We start from the raw sequence: 16,362 nt of genomic DNA on the forward strand, positions 1-16,362 counted from the left end.
AACACTCTCAACACATCCAAAAACACACTGCTCAACACAATGCGACAACAACACAAACACATACATATAGAAGTGCAGTAAATGCACCTTCTTGTAAGGACACAAGCCCCTATAGCCACAAAAATGAACACTTATCACTCGCCAGCCCTTCCTTGTGTGTATGTGCTGTAAACTTAACAACAAATCCCTCAACCTCCTCTTGTCTTGTATTGTTTTTCTAGACCCCTCCCATCTCTGGAGTCTCCTCAACAAGAGTTTCTTACTCCGACTGAGGAGATCGCTGCTCCTCTGACACAAGAGGACGTCCCTCCACTGGAGCAAGCAACTGAGACGACAGTAGAGATCCCTTCTCTACATTGTGTGAAGAAGCCAGTGGATCTTCGTGAACCTTTAAAGAAGTCATCAGAGCTCCTAGAACCAACACAGCAAACAGTGGAGCTTACCCAACCAACACAGAGCACAGAAGCAGAGCTCCCAGTAGAAACCGAGAAGGCAGAGATCTCAGAACCATCGAAGATAGAAGAGACACCTCTGGAAGAACCTCCTCCAGAACCAAAACAGAAGTCAGATAGTTCATCTGAAATTGTCGAAGAGCCAACTTGGCTCCCAGAACTAACTAAAAGCACAGAGGTCCCAGAACTAACATCAAACGAAGCACAGTTCCCAATATCAACAAAGACTGAAGAACCAGAACCAGCAGAGCCCCTAGAATCAGAGACGAAGCTCATCAGGGAGGTGGTGGAACAGCCTGTAGAGATCCCACTTGAGGAGCCATTGAATGTGCCAGCTGAGGAAAGTGCAGTGACAGAAACAGTCCAGGAACCCGCTGAGGAGCTACAAGACAGTGGGTGAGTATATTTGTAATAGCATTACATTATTACCCAATCAGCTTTAGCAAAGAGATCGATCCTTATGTCTGAAATATCTGTTTTCATGAACATGGGAAATAATGACAACAGCAATAAGATTAACTTTTCCCCATTGTATCACTGCTTTTGCTGTTTTTTGTACATGAATGATTTGTTATTGTCTGTGTCCTACAGCGTGGGTTATGAATTGTTGTTTACAGCTTCCACTGAAAGCCTGCTTTAGTACATGTAAATTGTGAAGTAATGATTCCCTAAAAGGCTGCTGCCACAGGACTGTTATTTTTCAGAGCTCAGTCAGAGTCGAGATTAAAAATAACATATCAAATCTAGGGATTATAGCCTTTTACTATTAAGAAAAACAGATTTACAGACAGACAGTCATTTTGTAGTTGTGGTTTGCAACAGGAAACCAGACATGATTTGTATACAGCTTTTAAAACCTGGTAGTTTTTCTAAAACATATCAAAATGTTTCCATTTCTGTGGTGTATCAGGGACATTTTATTGCAGCTAAGTAGCATTTGTAGAAGAGAGCAATCTCAGGGGGATGTGTGCTTTACAGCTCAGCTCGCACACAGATCTGCCCGTCACACATTTAAAATGGATTTCCATGCGCTTGGAGAGTCCCCTCAGTGTGTTTGTTTGGCTTTCAGACACCTCGAGGGTGTCTGGTAGGTTGTTGCTGTCTTCAGCGGTTTAACAGTGTCTGATTATACAAATACCAAGGAGTCTGACAGATTTGTGGATGTTGATGTAATGACTGTGAGCCTTTTATGTTGTTAAAACTCCTGACTAAGTTAAATACACATAATAAACCAGTGTGGTGTTCAGTTTGACCCCCATGTGGGCATTCAGTATTTATTTAAGCATTTTAACAGTTCTAACTAGACCAACTCTCCATGTATGCTGTTCTTTTACTGCAAAAGTTTTCATTCTGCATCTCAGGATGTGTTGTTAAAGTACAGTGTTTCTCTATTTACCACTTGCCAAATTAAATTAAATCATTGCTGTATTTCTTTTGACTCAGTTTTGATTAGTTTCAGCTTCCTGAATTATCTCTTACATGTCACTGTCTCCTGCCGTTTGCTGCATGCCAGAGTAGCACTTGCTACCTGTCAGTCACAACATTTGTCCCATCACTGCTGGTGGAGACATAGAGGTTTGTTCAGAGGAGGAGTGACGGTGCTATTTCCACTATAGGTTTCATCAATAGATAAAGTTACACTTGCATATGTGTGGCAGAGACAAAAATGCGACTACATAGTTGGTCAAGCGTGTGTGGGTGTACATGTGTTTTTTTCCCCGCCCCCCAGAGGCTGTCCTAGCTGTCAGTCCTACTCAGCCTGTGCAGCTTTGTGAACTGAAGCTTGTAGTGGGAGGAATTTGGGCAGGCACTCGGCCCCACTGAAGTCATTTGCACAGACCAGACAGAGTGGAACAAAAGCCAGAGTTCAGAGAAACACTTGAGCATGTTCTGTGGCTCGAGTGTGTATGACAGAAACGGAGACAGAAGAGAGAGGACTGGGACATGCAGATATCTGTTGTGGAGTTTTTGGAGTGTAGCAGACGCTCAGATTAAGTCATTTCCATCACTTACTGTAGTTACCTCTGAAGTTGTGTGATGGATTCCTGCGTGGCAGAAATCTGGGTGAGTTGGCAACAATTGCCTGCCCTATTTTCTTCCCATGTGTGTGTGGCTACGGTAGGTTTTTGTGTTTAAGTCCATCCAGGTGTATGCAGCAGATGGTCTGTAGGTAACTACTGCGAATTATGCTCTGCCTCTGCTGACCTCACCAGATGGGCGGAGGGAAGGGACAAATGGAAAGACGAACAGATAGAAGGCAGGAAGGTTGCAAAGTGTACTGTACCAGATATTACAGGTTTGAACATGTTGTGCTTACTTCCTCTACTAAAGTGGAAGTTGCCTGATTTATGGTTTGGGAGAAATCTCTTCATCAGTAATAAAACTATTTATTAACCACTGTCTGTGAGTCTAAACCATTTTGGATTGAAAGAAAGTTTTACTCAGGACAAACTGCAGGGAGAACTGTGACTCTTTAGCTTGATATGTAGGATATATTACACCCATGTTTTATAGTAAAAAGAAAGTAGGCTGTGTTATAGCCCACATTTTACTGTAAATAGACATGTTGCCATGGCAAATGTAGGTTCATATGCTATTGTTGGCACAAGTGAAGTGGATAATATCATGTCTGTCATTTTTTTAACCAGGCTATACAGCCTTTAAGTAATAGTTTAATCTCAGTAGTGGCAGACATAAATTAGTGGACGGTCAGTGTGTTATATCCACAGTTGAATGTGTAGTAAATTCAGAACTGATCCACTCATTACTGTTCTTTTTCTTTTACTGCTGTCTGTTTATCATTATACACCTGGGCTGGACTTGGAGTATTTTGAGTCCAGCTGCTCCCTGTAGATTACACTCACTGTGTAAGTGTAACACTTGTATAAAGTACGTGCAGTGTAACCTTTGTTCACTTAAAAGTCTGATTTGTCGTCTGGACTCTGATAGAAAAATTACTCCAATGCATCCCTGGGCTGGAAATCTGGATTTGCTCTCCCCATAACTGCTGACGAGGTGCCCTTGAGTAATGCCTTGCACACGACTGAATCACCAACAATAAAAATGGTGTTGGATAGCCTCCAGGTGATAATTCCAGCAGTAAAACTACATTGACATGAAGAAGTGTGTTGCTGAAAAATAGCACATGTGCTCTGTCTAACTTGTTACATTCATCCTGTTATGGGAATAAATGCTTTTCGTGGGTCAGCCCACATTATCTCCATATAAAAGCCTCTGAACCAGTAAGTACTCCCTTCTTCCCAAGTGTCCATGGCAATCTGTTTTTATGTCAGTTGTCCTCTCTCGATTACTTTTTTCCTGCTCTGTACATTTTCTTGTCCATCTTTGGAGGCAGCAGTGAGTCTTATGACAGTTTGCTCAGACTATGTTGTGACTTGGTTGTTTCTATTTCCAGGCTGCATGTGCCAAGTTGGCCACAGATGCTGACATATGTACGGAGTCGGCCTGTAGGTTAGTGACTGAGGATTTGTAATGAGAGGAATGGGATCGAATTAAAAAATCACATATGGTATAATTGAATGTGTCCTATTAGAAAATTCTTTACTTTTTATAATGGAATGATATGAACCAGACCAGTGTCAGATGTAAACATTAACTTGCTACGCCCTTAAGAAAAGCACACACCCTCATTAAATGCTATTAAGTTCTGGCTTTACTGGAGCGAGTGAAAGAAGGAGAGAGAGAGAGAATAACAGAGCTCAGTTTCAGTCTGAAATGAGCTGGAAGAGACGTTTGGAAAGTTCAGCTCAGCAGACAGTCGACTTGATGCTCAGTTACTGTAAGTGTGCTTTACTTGATGGAGGTATTGTTGAAGCTTTAATCTGCAGAAGCGGCAGCTGGGGTATTTTTAGAGCTAAACAGGAGGCATGCCCCAAGTGGGGAACAGCTGCATGGGCGTCCATCGCATTGCCTGTCAGATTAGAGAGCCTACCACTCCTGATAAGAACGGCCTGGATCGAGGCCAAATCCACTCCACCAGGTGGCCGGCAATGACAGAGTCAGACAAAGACAGATGCTACTGGACTGCAGAAGGCAAATAAAGCAAGTAAGGGAAACATGGACTATCATGTCAAGAAACTGATGAGAGGATTTTCAGTTTCATGTAATTTCATTGACCAAGCGTTCCTAGGATGGTTGGTGTAAGCTTATTGTTTTTCAAGTCACTGCTAGGTTTAGACGTAGAGCAGGGGTCTCCATCTTTCTCCGCTTCAGGGTAAGTTTCCTTCATGGTTGATGTATTATGAGGAAAATTGAGTGTGTCCTCAGAGGGCTTGCAAACCACTGTACTTGTCCTTCTTATTTTGACCTGTCTGTTGACGTTTTGTGTTCCCTCCCCCTGCAGGCCCTCACTCGCTGAGAGAGGTTACTGCGCTCCTGACTCCCCCCCACCTCCTCCCACCGAACCCCCGTTCCTGCCTGCCCTTCATCCTCATCTCCACGACAGCACAGAGTTCCCCACTCCTCCTCCCACACCCCCAGGGGGGCACACACCCGAGGGTCTACCCACCCCACCTGCATCTCCCTGCCTTACTCCTCCTCTTCCTCCTCCTCCTCCTCCAGCCCCTGCCTCCCCTCCTGCACCTTCGCCTTACCAGTCTGATGACCACTGCCCTGCTTCTGCACCCCAATACCCACAATTAAGGTATGAACATGAAGGTGTTTGTTCAATAAGTCATTTCCCACTTTATTGCAAAGCTTGTATGAGACACTCAACATTGATTGTCTTTAAGAATTGTGTTGTAAATGTGTGTCATCTGCTCTGCTTACAGACCTTACAGTAGATCTGTTCAGTGCTGACACTAGGCCGTTCAGCCTCTTTGATGAAAAGTAGCCATGTCGTTATCCTTTCAGTCCAGTCTAGGCCAAATTACAGCATTAAATCGACGTCTGGCACACTGACATACCTTCTAGATGTTGATGCTCAGAGCTCCTTAGCAGATAAACCAACTATAGAATAGTCATCCATGCTGTCTACATACTCTAACTTAATAGAATAGTTTGACATTTTAATAATAATATAATTTAATAACAATAATGAAATACGTTATTGATCCCCTTGGGGAAATTTTCTGAGATTTAGTACACTCTTTTTGTTGCCAACTTAACTTAGCATAAATATTGTAAACAGGGAGACATTTGTTCTGTCTAAATGCAACTAAATGTGTTACACGTATGTGCAGGACTATTTCTGGCTGTAGAAACTTCCTGGAGTTTCATCGTGCTGCTTGACAGCTGTTGCCTGTTAAGACATAGTATAGCACATAATCCCCAGTTAAAGAGCAACATGTAATTTTTACACTTTATTTTTGTTTTGATGTTTAGAAGTGCTGCTAGGTGGATTTTTTTTTATGTGTGTGCAGAAACTGGCCAAGTGTTTCCTCACGTTGCCTGTCTTTGTGCTAAGCTAAGTTAATCAACTGCCTTCTAACGCTTCATAATCACTATACAAACATTAGAGTAGATGTGATTTAGCAAGAAGCACATTTCCTTAATTGTCCATTTATTCCTATTAGGAATGTGCAGATACTCTACATCATATACAGTGTTATTATCATTACAAAGTAAACCCAACTGTCACTGTCTTGTTTGTAATGTCTGCAGCCCGGTCTATTACCCAACTCATAAAATGATGGCGTAGATCTCCCACATGAACTTGAAAGAAAATAAGGCTGCAATAAATGGACTTAGTGGTTACAGAATGTCAGATATATAATGCATCACTGGGGATTGTTAATGGTGGATATAGCACTAAACATTTCTCTGCAATCCACTGTGGCTTTGCAACTTATTTCATAAAAGGGAGTATGAGGGAATGACTCAGCCACTTTCACTGTGCAGTGTCATTTACGACCAGCAGAGGTTGTTTTTCCCTACACAGAGCCTGGTTTTAATGCTTTACTGCCAGCCTGAGTCTGCGCTCTGCTGTCTGAATGCTGCAGTCAACTGGTGCATGAATGAATGGATACAGGCAGATACACGGGCTCACATGTATCTCTCCATACACAAGTGCTGAATTAAAAAACTGAAAATCGGCCTCCTTGTGATAATTAGAGCTTTAGTCATCTAAAAACAAACATATTTTAGGCGCCATTTTCTTAATGACACATGAGTAGTAATTACGTTTTTCGATGAAAGGCTTCCTTTTTCTGAATACGTTAATAACTATTTCAAAGAATTAATCTGTCTGTGACTCACACATAGTTTATTCATATTCACATTCTTGTGCCTGACAGCTAAGACGTGAGGAGTGCCAATCAGCCCATATTAGGTGTTTTTTTTTTTTTTTTTTTATTTGTTTGATTTTGAATTTTTCCGCTGAAGTGAGTTTTTGAAACTATATGTTGTTGTGCTTCTATATTCTTATGTAATAAAAGAGTCTCACAGGCTGCACGTAGGTGGATCGTAGTGACCCTGATTCCTCTTGAGTGCTGCTATAAATCTTTCAGAAAAATCTGCCACAGCCTCCACAGCCATCCTCCAGCGCCTGAGTTTGTTTAATTTTTTATTTCCTCATTTTCTTCAGTCTACACTTGAAACTTCAGTACAAGGCCAGAGTCTCAAGGATGTTTATGTCCGCCATTCAATAGAAAAGGAACTCACATAGTGTTCATGCTTTGCAGTCCTAGATATTTAAACTGGATGGCAGCAATCAATCAATAGCTTTAGCTTTAGCTGGGGTCTGTGTTGGGAGTCAGGCAGCATTTTTACTTGTCCCCTTGGGCCATGAAACATCGACCAACCGGAATATCTGAGACTCAAATCACATCAGTGTTCATAGTGAACATCAGTTAATGGACTTCAAGTTTACATGCAAACACCCCCTTTTAAATGTATTGGTGGTGGTTAGACTTGAACACATTGAACAGTGATACTGAAGATGACCCATTTTTCTCTCTCTTTTTAAGTGGAGGTGTGACACCTGAACCCAGCATACAACAAGTTTGAGCTGCAGGCGGAAAAATCATACCATACTGAGTTCTCCTTTCCCCACTTTCCCATGAGCGTACAATAGATTTATTCTTCTCATATTTCCAATGACTCTTTCTCATTGCTCCTTCACAATCAATGGGAAATTCACAGAATATGTTCCTCCTCTTATTTCTATTGCACAGGACACATTTACTGTGTCTGAGACACACGGATGACTAAAGAAAAGAGACACAGGGAGACAGGGGTAGACAGAATATCATTATTGCTCTTCCAGTCTTTGATGCAATTCGAGGTTTGATGAGAGTGCCCGTAAATTAGATCACCAGTCCGGTCTGCTGCTCAGGGATTCAACACTGAGATGCCATTCATTTAGAAATGTAGATGCACATATGTTCCCCTTTTAACAGCTACATATTTATCTCTTTCTTGTTTCTTATGTTTTCTTAATGTGTGCTGGTGCAAAGTTTCTGCTGGAGTGGCTTGAAAAAAAGAGGATATAATAGTGTCAGACCTGAATAATACACAGGCATACTAGTTTCTCTGACTCTATTGTTTACCTCAGGCATCACTCTGGTTGGCCACGCGGAGTGCTGGAAGCTTCCATTGTGTGAAAAGGAGGCACAAAACTGACATTTTCATTCTGCAACACACTGGGTGAGAGAGAGTGATGCTGGCAGGATAAAGGCAATGCTGAGTGGTACGCCTGGAAGGGCGGAAGGGGGGAAAAGACGTGGTGACAGAGAAAGCAGTGTGGTTTTGGGGGTCTCCTATTGTTTGACTCCCCTTCATAGTCTTGGTAGCAGACGAGAAAAAGCTGCTTGTCTTTTTAAAGGCACAGGAGACGGGTGTCAGGGGAGAGAGTGGAGGAGAGAGGGGGGAGGAGGCAGTGAGCGCAGCAAAAGAGCTCAGTGATATTGGCAAGCAAACGGAGACTAGGCACCTCTGACATTCATGCAAGACGACAAGAAAGCAGGATTATTATTTCATCTCGTTTGTTGTGGATTATACTCCTCTCGTCTTTGAGATTTGATTCCTTTTGGTTTGCATTGATTTAAACCTAAGATGGGAAGCGGGAATATCTGTACAGGGGCAGAGATTCAGTAATGCTGTGCATAAAGTGAGGAGCCCTTAATCATCCAGTGTTTGGCTCCTGATGCGAGCAGGACCTGCTCATCCTCTGCACTGCAGCACCAGGGAGCTCAGCCAGCGCTCGCCGCCTCTTGTGCAACGATACGAGCGAAAGGAGTTTTGGGGGAAAACAGGTGGATGTGGAGGGTGGCTGGATAGCAGGAGCAGGTGGGGGGAGGGAAGGGGGGGGGGGCAGAGCTAGTTGAGGATGGGAGCCAATGAGTCCATGGAGCAAGGACAGATCCCCTGTCCCGCTCAAGAACACATGTGAGTTTACCTTCACCTGCCTTTGCTTTCAGTGTTTAGAGATGTGATCAAGAGACCTGAACTGCTTCTGTTTTGCTGTTATATGCAGTTTTTTATGGATTTAAATTGTCCTTTCATGCAAGATAAATGTTAACTATGGCTGCAGGGTGATTTATCTATTATTTACAATCACCTCTGATTAATATTAAGGATGTTGTTACCATTTGTGTTGCTGAATGAAACTGGACACACATCTTTGTGTTCCATCTCCTCCTTCAGTAGTTGATGCATTCGTGCTATTATTCCACCATTTTGTGCTTACTACGTTTTCAGACTGTAAGATCCAATGTGAGCAAGTGAGCACGCCATGACTGTTGTTTGCTCTTGTGTAAATAAGGATGAGAGAATGGGAGCACGTGAGCAGGCACATGCGCCCTTTCAGTGTGCCTCAGATACAGTAGAGCATATGTGGCTGAAACATTACAGTGCTTCAGGGGAGCCTGTGAGAACCAGAATTAAGCAATGAGAACAGTAGGTGCTGCAGGTGTGATGGTGGGGTGATGTTTTGCTCTATGTGGATGAGGATAATACTGCTGCACTGGGTGCAGGAGATGGTGACGGCGTCGAAATAGAACACGCTACTATGTAGGGGTGGAAGATGATAACTCAGGAATACCAGCTACCACACAGAGCTAGAGTTGGAGAGAGACAGAGCAAGAGTGCTCCACTTTGCTGTGTTTTATTTATATCTTAGACTCTCGATTTCACAGGGGAACCAGGACCTGGGGAGAAACGAAGGAGTGGGATGAGCGAATGTAGTGTGTGTTGCATTCAAGGTAGATATGAATGATTTATAGCATTTCATCATTTTCATCTTAAAGCTGTACTAAATTCGGCTCTAAGTGGACCAAGGGCAGAATTTAGTGGCAAAGTACAGGCTGTTATTTCCGGTAGGTTGTGTAGCAGTTTGCAGAACAGAGCCACTGTGCCCATCATCACAACCATTATTAATTAACATTTTCCTGACTTTGCTCTCTGAATTGAGTAACACTGTCAAAAGCCCTCAGAATATCTAATGTATTCACAAATCAACACACATCATATCAATAAAACCTAAACTGAGAGTCCAGTTTGTGTTGTCTGTATTAATGCCGGATTTGGATTCTCTGACCCTCTTTGCTGTGTCTTTCCACCAGTGATGAGTGTCTGATCTCACCATGGAGAGAGATTTCCAACCCCCTCCTCTCTGGTGATCTGACTCACAGACCTGGCCTGTTGTTTAATGTGCCATCTGCTTGCAGTCAAAGTCTCAGATTAAGCTAGATGAGGTATTACTTGTGGACACTATCTTAGTCTGCCACTCTTTTGTCTCAGTGGTGTCTTTGTTTTGACATTCAGTGGATTTCTTGGACAAAGGGATACTAAGACTTTTTTTTTTACTGTTTGATGTTCGCATCAATTTATATGTCCTGCAGAAAGGTAGAGAATGATTTTCCATAAGATCTCATTTCCTGGGGTTGAAGAATCATTTGCAAAAGACAGAGCTGCTTTGTGCTCTTGTTCCACTCTGAAGTCCCTACAAGCTGTTCCCTGCTCACATCTGTATAGACACCAACAACAAAGGTTGTTGTGATGCTTCACAGTTGCACTGTTGCTGCGATGTAATGATGGACAGACACATAGTACCATATAACTTTCAAACAATCCAGAATTAAACAGATATCTTCCCTTGTGATCTTCCAGTCAAAGAATATGTTGTAAAATATTTCACAAAGCCATCCGAAGTGTTAAGCTTTAGTACTTAGCTGATATAATTTACTCATTAGTAAAGGTTCAGCCACTGGAATTTGGTAATGCAAAACATGTGACTGATTTATACTGCACTGAAGCATCTTTCCCCTTTTGTCTGCCAGTAGATTTAAAGCCTAAAATACAAACAGCAGATCACAAATCAACCTAATATTGAAGGTTCCAAAACAGCTGAAAGGGAAGTAAGTGATGCATGAAGTGTATATAACAAAGGGATGCTAAACTGTAATGATAGAGCAGGAGGCAAGAAAAATCAAGAGAACTAAAAGTAATATGGAATAAAAGACACGGTTGAGGTGTCCAGAGGTGTTTGACAGCTGAGAGATGATGCAGGGAGTGAATCCACTGAGGCTAATCACACAGCTGCTCGGAGACTTTTCATCCATCTCTTGTTTATTTTTTTCCTCTCTGTTTTTTCCAAAGAACAGACAGACATCATCTGCCACACCAATATTGATAGATGTCTTGTTATTTTGCTAGAATTTGCATAAATACTGTAGCACAGTAGCTCGGTGAAGCCCCGTTTCTCGCTCTTCTCCTGGGTCTGGCGATAGCGTTCCCTCCAGCATCATGAAGGATGTTTAGACAGGCCATAAGCAGAGACACGTCTGGCTGTCTGAAATGCAGCGCCTCCCTGCGTCACGCTGCAGAGTTTCTGTCTCTAGGCAGTCATCTCAGCCTGTGATAGGCTGCTATTAACTGCTGCTCTCTTTGTTTCTATTCACCCCCATAAGCTGACTGCTCACCCACACGCTGCCTTTTCCTCTTTCTATGTTTCGTCTGCCACCAGGTGACATAAGAGCTACTGAAGATATAATTGCTGTTAAGAACTAATTCATTTGTCTACTGACAAAAGCAATACTTTATTCTATTATTCTTTATTCTATTCTATTCTATTCTATTCTTTTCTATTCTAATACTAATACTAATACTCCACACAGTCTCTGTGGTGGTTTTGTCAATGGTTGTACACACTTGGTGGTGTATGTGTGTGTTGCCCTGCATTCAGCATCATAGTGGAACATATGGTGGAAACAACCCCCAGTTACCATAGCAACACAGTGTTTGTAGTTGAATGAAAAATGTCCTGTGCAAGGAGATCATCAGAGCACTGAATTGAGTCCTGGTTACCTTAAATTTCTCTGTTTTCAGTTTGCATCTTATCACAAACAGGATTTTTATCGCTATTTTCTATACTACACACACCATCAACAACAAAAGCTGCACAGAGATAAATCTTTTGTCATCAGTGACTGTGTTGAGTAGGTTTATTTTCATTTTACTTGTTGTGGTGTTTGCTTAATTAGGTTTTGGTGCATATCATGCTCTGCAGGTGGGTCCTCTCCTCAGGGCTGTCTGTGTCACTGTCTGTCTCACCATCTGACAATATCATCCTGGTTCCCAGTGAATTATCCAGATGGATCTCCAGAAAGACCAGTCTTATCCTGCTGGTACACACTGAGCCCTCACAGAGATTACAGCTCTGGCTTTCTTTCTTGTTCATGTGCTTTATCCCATCTTGCAATATGGCACAAGAGGAATGCTTTTAAGGTTTTTGATCTGGGAAAAAATTAATAAACAAGTACCACTTATCATATTATATCCCATTGGAGCTTCAACATTTGGCTTAGTGTTTCTGTGTAGCTTGATGACTTGCTTTTATGTGTCAGTGGAGCATATTGCAGTGGAAGTAGAATGTGTTAATTTTATCATATGTTTGGCTTGAAAAAACCTCCATCTCTGGTGTGATGTGACCCCAGGGATAGTGGACATAATGGCCACATTGGCTATATTGTAGGCTAGATGGTGTTTCAGACTCTCCGAGTCTGTCATGGTTCAGATTTTTATTCGATCGCTCACAGACACAGCATGCTGAATGGCTTTAGCTATGCCTTGAGGTATATCCTCATAGATTAGCCGGATCAATATAGTGTATGGAATTATCAGATAACTGTAGGGGGCACAATAATAGCACATTTTCTTCCAGTACAGTTTTTATTGTTGTGTATTGTGGACATTCTGTCCGTTGCTGAAGAATTCATCTCCTGCACATGCACATAAATGCATTGTCTTGTGTATCAGTTGTAAGTAAGTTAGATGTTAGATGTAAGTAAGTGTTTCTTTATTTTCTTCTATTTTCTGTGAAGGTAGTCCATGTTTGTAGAGCAAAATCTTGGTGTCCACTGTGTGTATTTATTTTGTGAATTCATTTAGCCATGAATGGACACAGTGGTACAGACAAAGAGACAGGTAATGTATATCAGATGCAGTGGTGGTTTAAATAATAAGTAATTATTATTGGAATGGGTTAAGCTGTGTGGATACAGCAAAGTGGCTCAGGAGCAAGAGAGAGAGGAAAGCAGAGAGAGTAAGGCTTCAAGGTAGAGAGAGAGAGAGAGAGAGAGAGAGAGAGAGAGAGAAATTGAGCCAGAATACATAGTATGCAGGCGGTGGGCTTCTGCAGCCAGTCTGAGGAGGAGAGGAGGCTGACTGATATGGCTATAGATGACAAAGAGAAGCAACATGAAGAATGCAGATTGGAAACAAAGGGAGCTGGATATTAAACTGTAGAGAAAAAGAGAGAAGACAAAGCAGAGACTGGATCAGGATATCTTAGCCAGCATCTGAGGAAGAGGCGGTGGGCGTCTACCTGTGTGTCAGGCACTAGCACTGTGGTGCGGAGAGGAGTGGGCTGGCGGCAGCCATGGCAGTGAGTGCGTGGCAGGCGCTTTCTCCACTGCAGTGGGCTCGCTGGGGCTGGGATACTCTGCTGGGAGGGGCAGGAGATGAGGACAGCCCAAGCTCGGATCCAGCTCTGGGGCTCCTCCGGCGTCTGTCTTGGGGCTCTCGTCATGATAACATGATCAGAGATGGTGGGGAGTCGGTCAGACAGAGGTGAGACAGGATAGGAGGCTCGGGCCACATACATTACTGCCAGATAATATATTGGTCCAAAAACCATGGAGCTTGGTAGTCAGGGTGTGTTTGCTACTATATCATATGTGTGTATGAGTGGTGCTGAAGAAGACCAATTAATATTGGGTTTGCTTGGGGTGATAACATATACTCACTTGATTTACCTTTTGTTACGCTGAAATCAATAATGTCTCTCTCTGTGGCTTGGTGTAATCCTCAATCCCCTGTGTCTATTGCATAGTTTACTTTAGATCTTCACATGGTCCTGTGTGCATAAGTATTAATATGTTTGTGGAGATGGGGCTGGTTCGGTGTCACATGGGTGCTATTATCTGCCACCTTACTGCAGATTCATCGTTTTCATTTGTAGTCGTAAAAGTTCTCTAGAAATGAAAAAAACAGAAAGGAACACAGGAAAACAGCACTTGCTGCCTTTTTCTACTAAATATATTGCATGTACATACCAAACTGCCACCCTTGTTAAATATATTCAGTTCATATTTTCACAATATATTACTTCAAAGATTGATGTCAGAACTACTTACTTGTAGTGCTTCTCATTACATCAGTGTCCATAATCCACATACACTAATCACCTGAGCCATTACAAGTTAATTGCAGTTTTATTCAGCAGCCTCGATTTAGTTTTTCCTCATCTTTTTTTTTTATAGGAGCTCAGACTCTGATGGAGCATTTGAGACTCCTGAATCCACAACTCCAGTGAAGGCTGTTTCTCCCTCTGATCGACAGGGCCAGCAACTAACATCTGATGATAAAGGTACTGTAGGAGCTTTATTTCAACATGTGTGCTTCACTTTTTCTCAGAATGACACGATTAGAAGTGAGGCAGGTGAAAGAAGGTCTTGTTCTACCATCTAGTGGAATAAAGCAGTATTTCACATATGGCTTAGTTTGCTGCGACAAGCATCTCTACTGCAAAAGACAAGGATTTTGTACGTAGAAAAAACTGACCAATCAGCTCAATGTCTCTCTCATGTGGTTCTTTTTTCAGATTTTCTGTCCAACTGAGAGATGCTCGTGCTCTCATTGAATAATTCTATAATTGGAACTGTACAAAGCCAGTTGTTTTCTTGTTCATACCTACACACCAGTTAAAATACAAGATCATGCCAATTCCATGTTTCTGTGTGAATGTTTGTGTATTTCTTAGATTCAGCTTTTTTAGCAGCTTAATTAAACCTCCTATCATTATGTCTCTCCCTCTTTTGCAGTAGAGGAGACCTCAGTCAGTGATCTTGCCCCTGATGTGACTTCCACTGATACACTGTGCCGTTCCCCTTCCATCACTTTTGATGAAAACAAGCCCATTGCAGCCAGTGGCACTTACAACATTGAACTGTTTTCTGCAGATTCAGCAAATTACACTCTGACCCGTTCCCTCAGCCTCCAGGGAGGCGAACTAGACAGTTCAAGTTTGGTGGATGGAACCACAACAGGAGGTTTCCGTCCACAATCAGAATCTTTCAGTGTGGGCACTGAGAGTGCACCAGGGACACTCCGAAGGCCTAAGAAAGTTCGTCCTGGCTCTGTAAAGAAGAATCCTCTTCTCAGACAGAACTCCAACCCAGAGAGTCCAAGGCCAACCTCATCCAGCAGCACCCCGGAGATCAAGAAGCGGACAAAGCCTCGAACTGCCAGCCATCTTCAGGCTCAGGAGGAAGCAGAGGGCGGCTCTGCAACACTAAGCCCCGGAGGAACCCTCCGAAAGACCAGGAAGAGCCGTGTGGAGACTCCACCTCCTCTGCCAGAGGAGAATAATCATACTAGCCAAGAGGAGAGTCTTGTTGCCCCTGTCTTACCTTTGTGCCAGGAGGAAGCCCCTCTCCCTGATAATTCAACACTTAAAGAGGAATCTCCCATACTCCCTAGTGCTGCTTACAAATGGGATCCAGAAAATTTTGAGAACATCAACCCTTTCAAGACTGGAGGTAGTAAAATTGCCAACTCCCCTGTTCTGGGTCGTAAAGATCCAATTTGTGTGCCCATTGCCAGCCCCCCAGAGAGCCCCCCTGTCACTGCAGCACAGCCCCCAGCTCCTTTAGAGGAGCCAATCACTAACCCCGAAGAGCAACCCATAATCCCCAATCGCCAGTCAGTAAGACTGGAGTTTGACTACTCTGAGGAAAGCAGCGAGGCGTCACACCAGGCCTCTCCCCCACCCAAGAAAGTGGGCAAGAAACCCGGTGCCAAGATGCCTCTGAGGAAACCAAAGCTTGGCCTGAAGAAGGCACCCCCGGCTCAGACGGTGCCGCTGGACAACGACCCTCCTACAACCCAAAATGGCAACGAGGATGAAATCCCTGTTCCTAAAGTATCCTACAAGTTTGAACCTGACAAGTGGGATGATCCAAATTTCAATCCTTTTTCTCCTAAGAAAGGCATCGCCAACTCCCCCAAATTATCCAGGCCATCTTATAGCTTTGACCCTAATAACTTTGATGACTCCACAGACCCTTTCAAATGCTCCAATAAGATGGCCAACTCACCTCCTAAGGCCTCTGCCTCCTTTGAACTATCATCTAATGACTATGATAATGAAAATGACAATGACAACATTGGGGAACTGGAGGATCAAAATCAGAACAAACCTGCCAAGAAGAAGAAAACTCCTATCAAATCGTAAGTTAACATGGTATTACCAGAGCGCCATGTGTTCAGAGAGAGTCCAGCCTCACTTTCACAATAATGTATTAATGAGTGGGAATATCTCTGTGTCTTTCTGTGAGCTTTTTAGATCAGTGTGTATTTGTTTGCGTTCTATTTGTCCACTATCCAGTGTTCTCTGTCTGTCTCTCTGTCACCTGTGTCTGTGTATTGTTATGTCACAGGAAGTCCAAGG

General features: G+C 42.9%; 1 protein-coding gene across 4 annotated transcripts in view; it reads left to right on the forward strand.

Annotated features, from left to right (window-relative positions):
* The window catches only part of tacc2 (transforming, acidic coiled-coil containing protein 2), a 34,894-nt gene that overhangs the window by 8,125 nt on the left and 10,407 nt on the right, over positions 1–16,362 (forward strand). For 3 of the 4 annotated variants that reach the window (XM_026354219.1, XM_026354221.1, XM_026354222.1), the window contains 4 exons: positions 222–848; positions 4,816–5,115; positions 14,174–14,280; positions 14,735–16,142. In XM_026354219.1, the coding sequence (XP_026210004.1) occupies positions 222–848; positions 4,816–5,115; positions 14,174–14,280; positions 14,735–16,142 (2,442 nt within the window). The remainder of the gene's footprint in view (positions 1–221; positions 849–4,815; positions 5,116–14,173; positions 14,281–14,734; positions 16,143–16,362) is intronic. The other variant, XM_026354220.1, reaches the window with a different exon arrangement.

The sequence above is a fragment of the Anabas testudineus genome, chromosome 15, assembly GCF_900324465.2.
Source record: "Anabas testudineus chromosome 15, fAnaTes1.2, whole genome shotgun sequence".
NCBI classification, from domain to species: domain Eukaryota; kingdom Metazoa; phylum Chordata; class Actinopteri; order Anabantiformes; family Anabantidae; genus Anabas; species Anabas testudineus.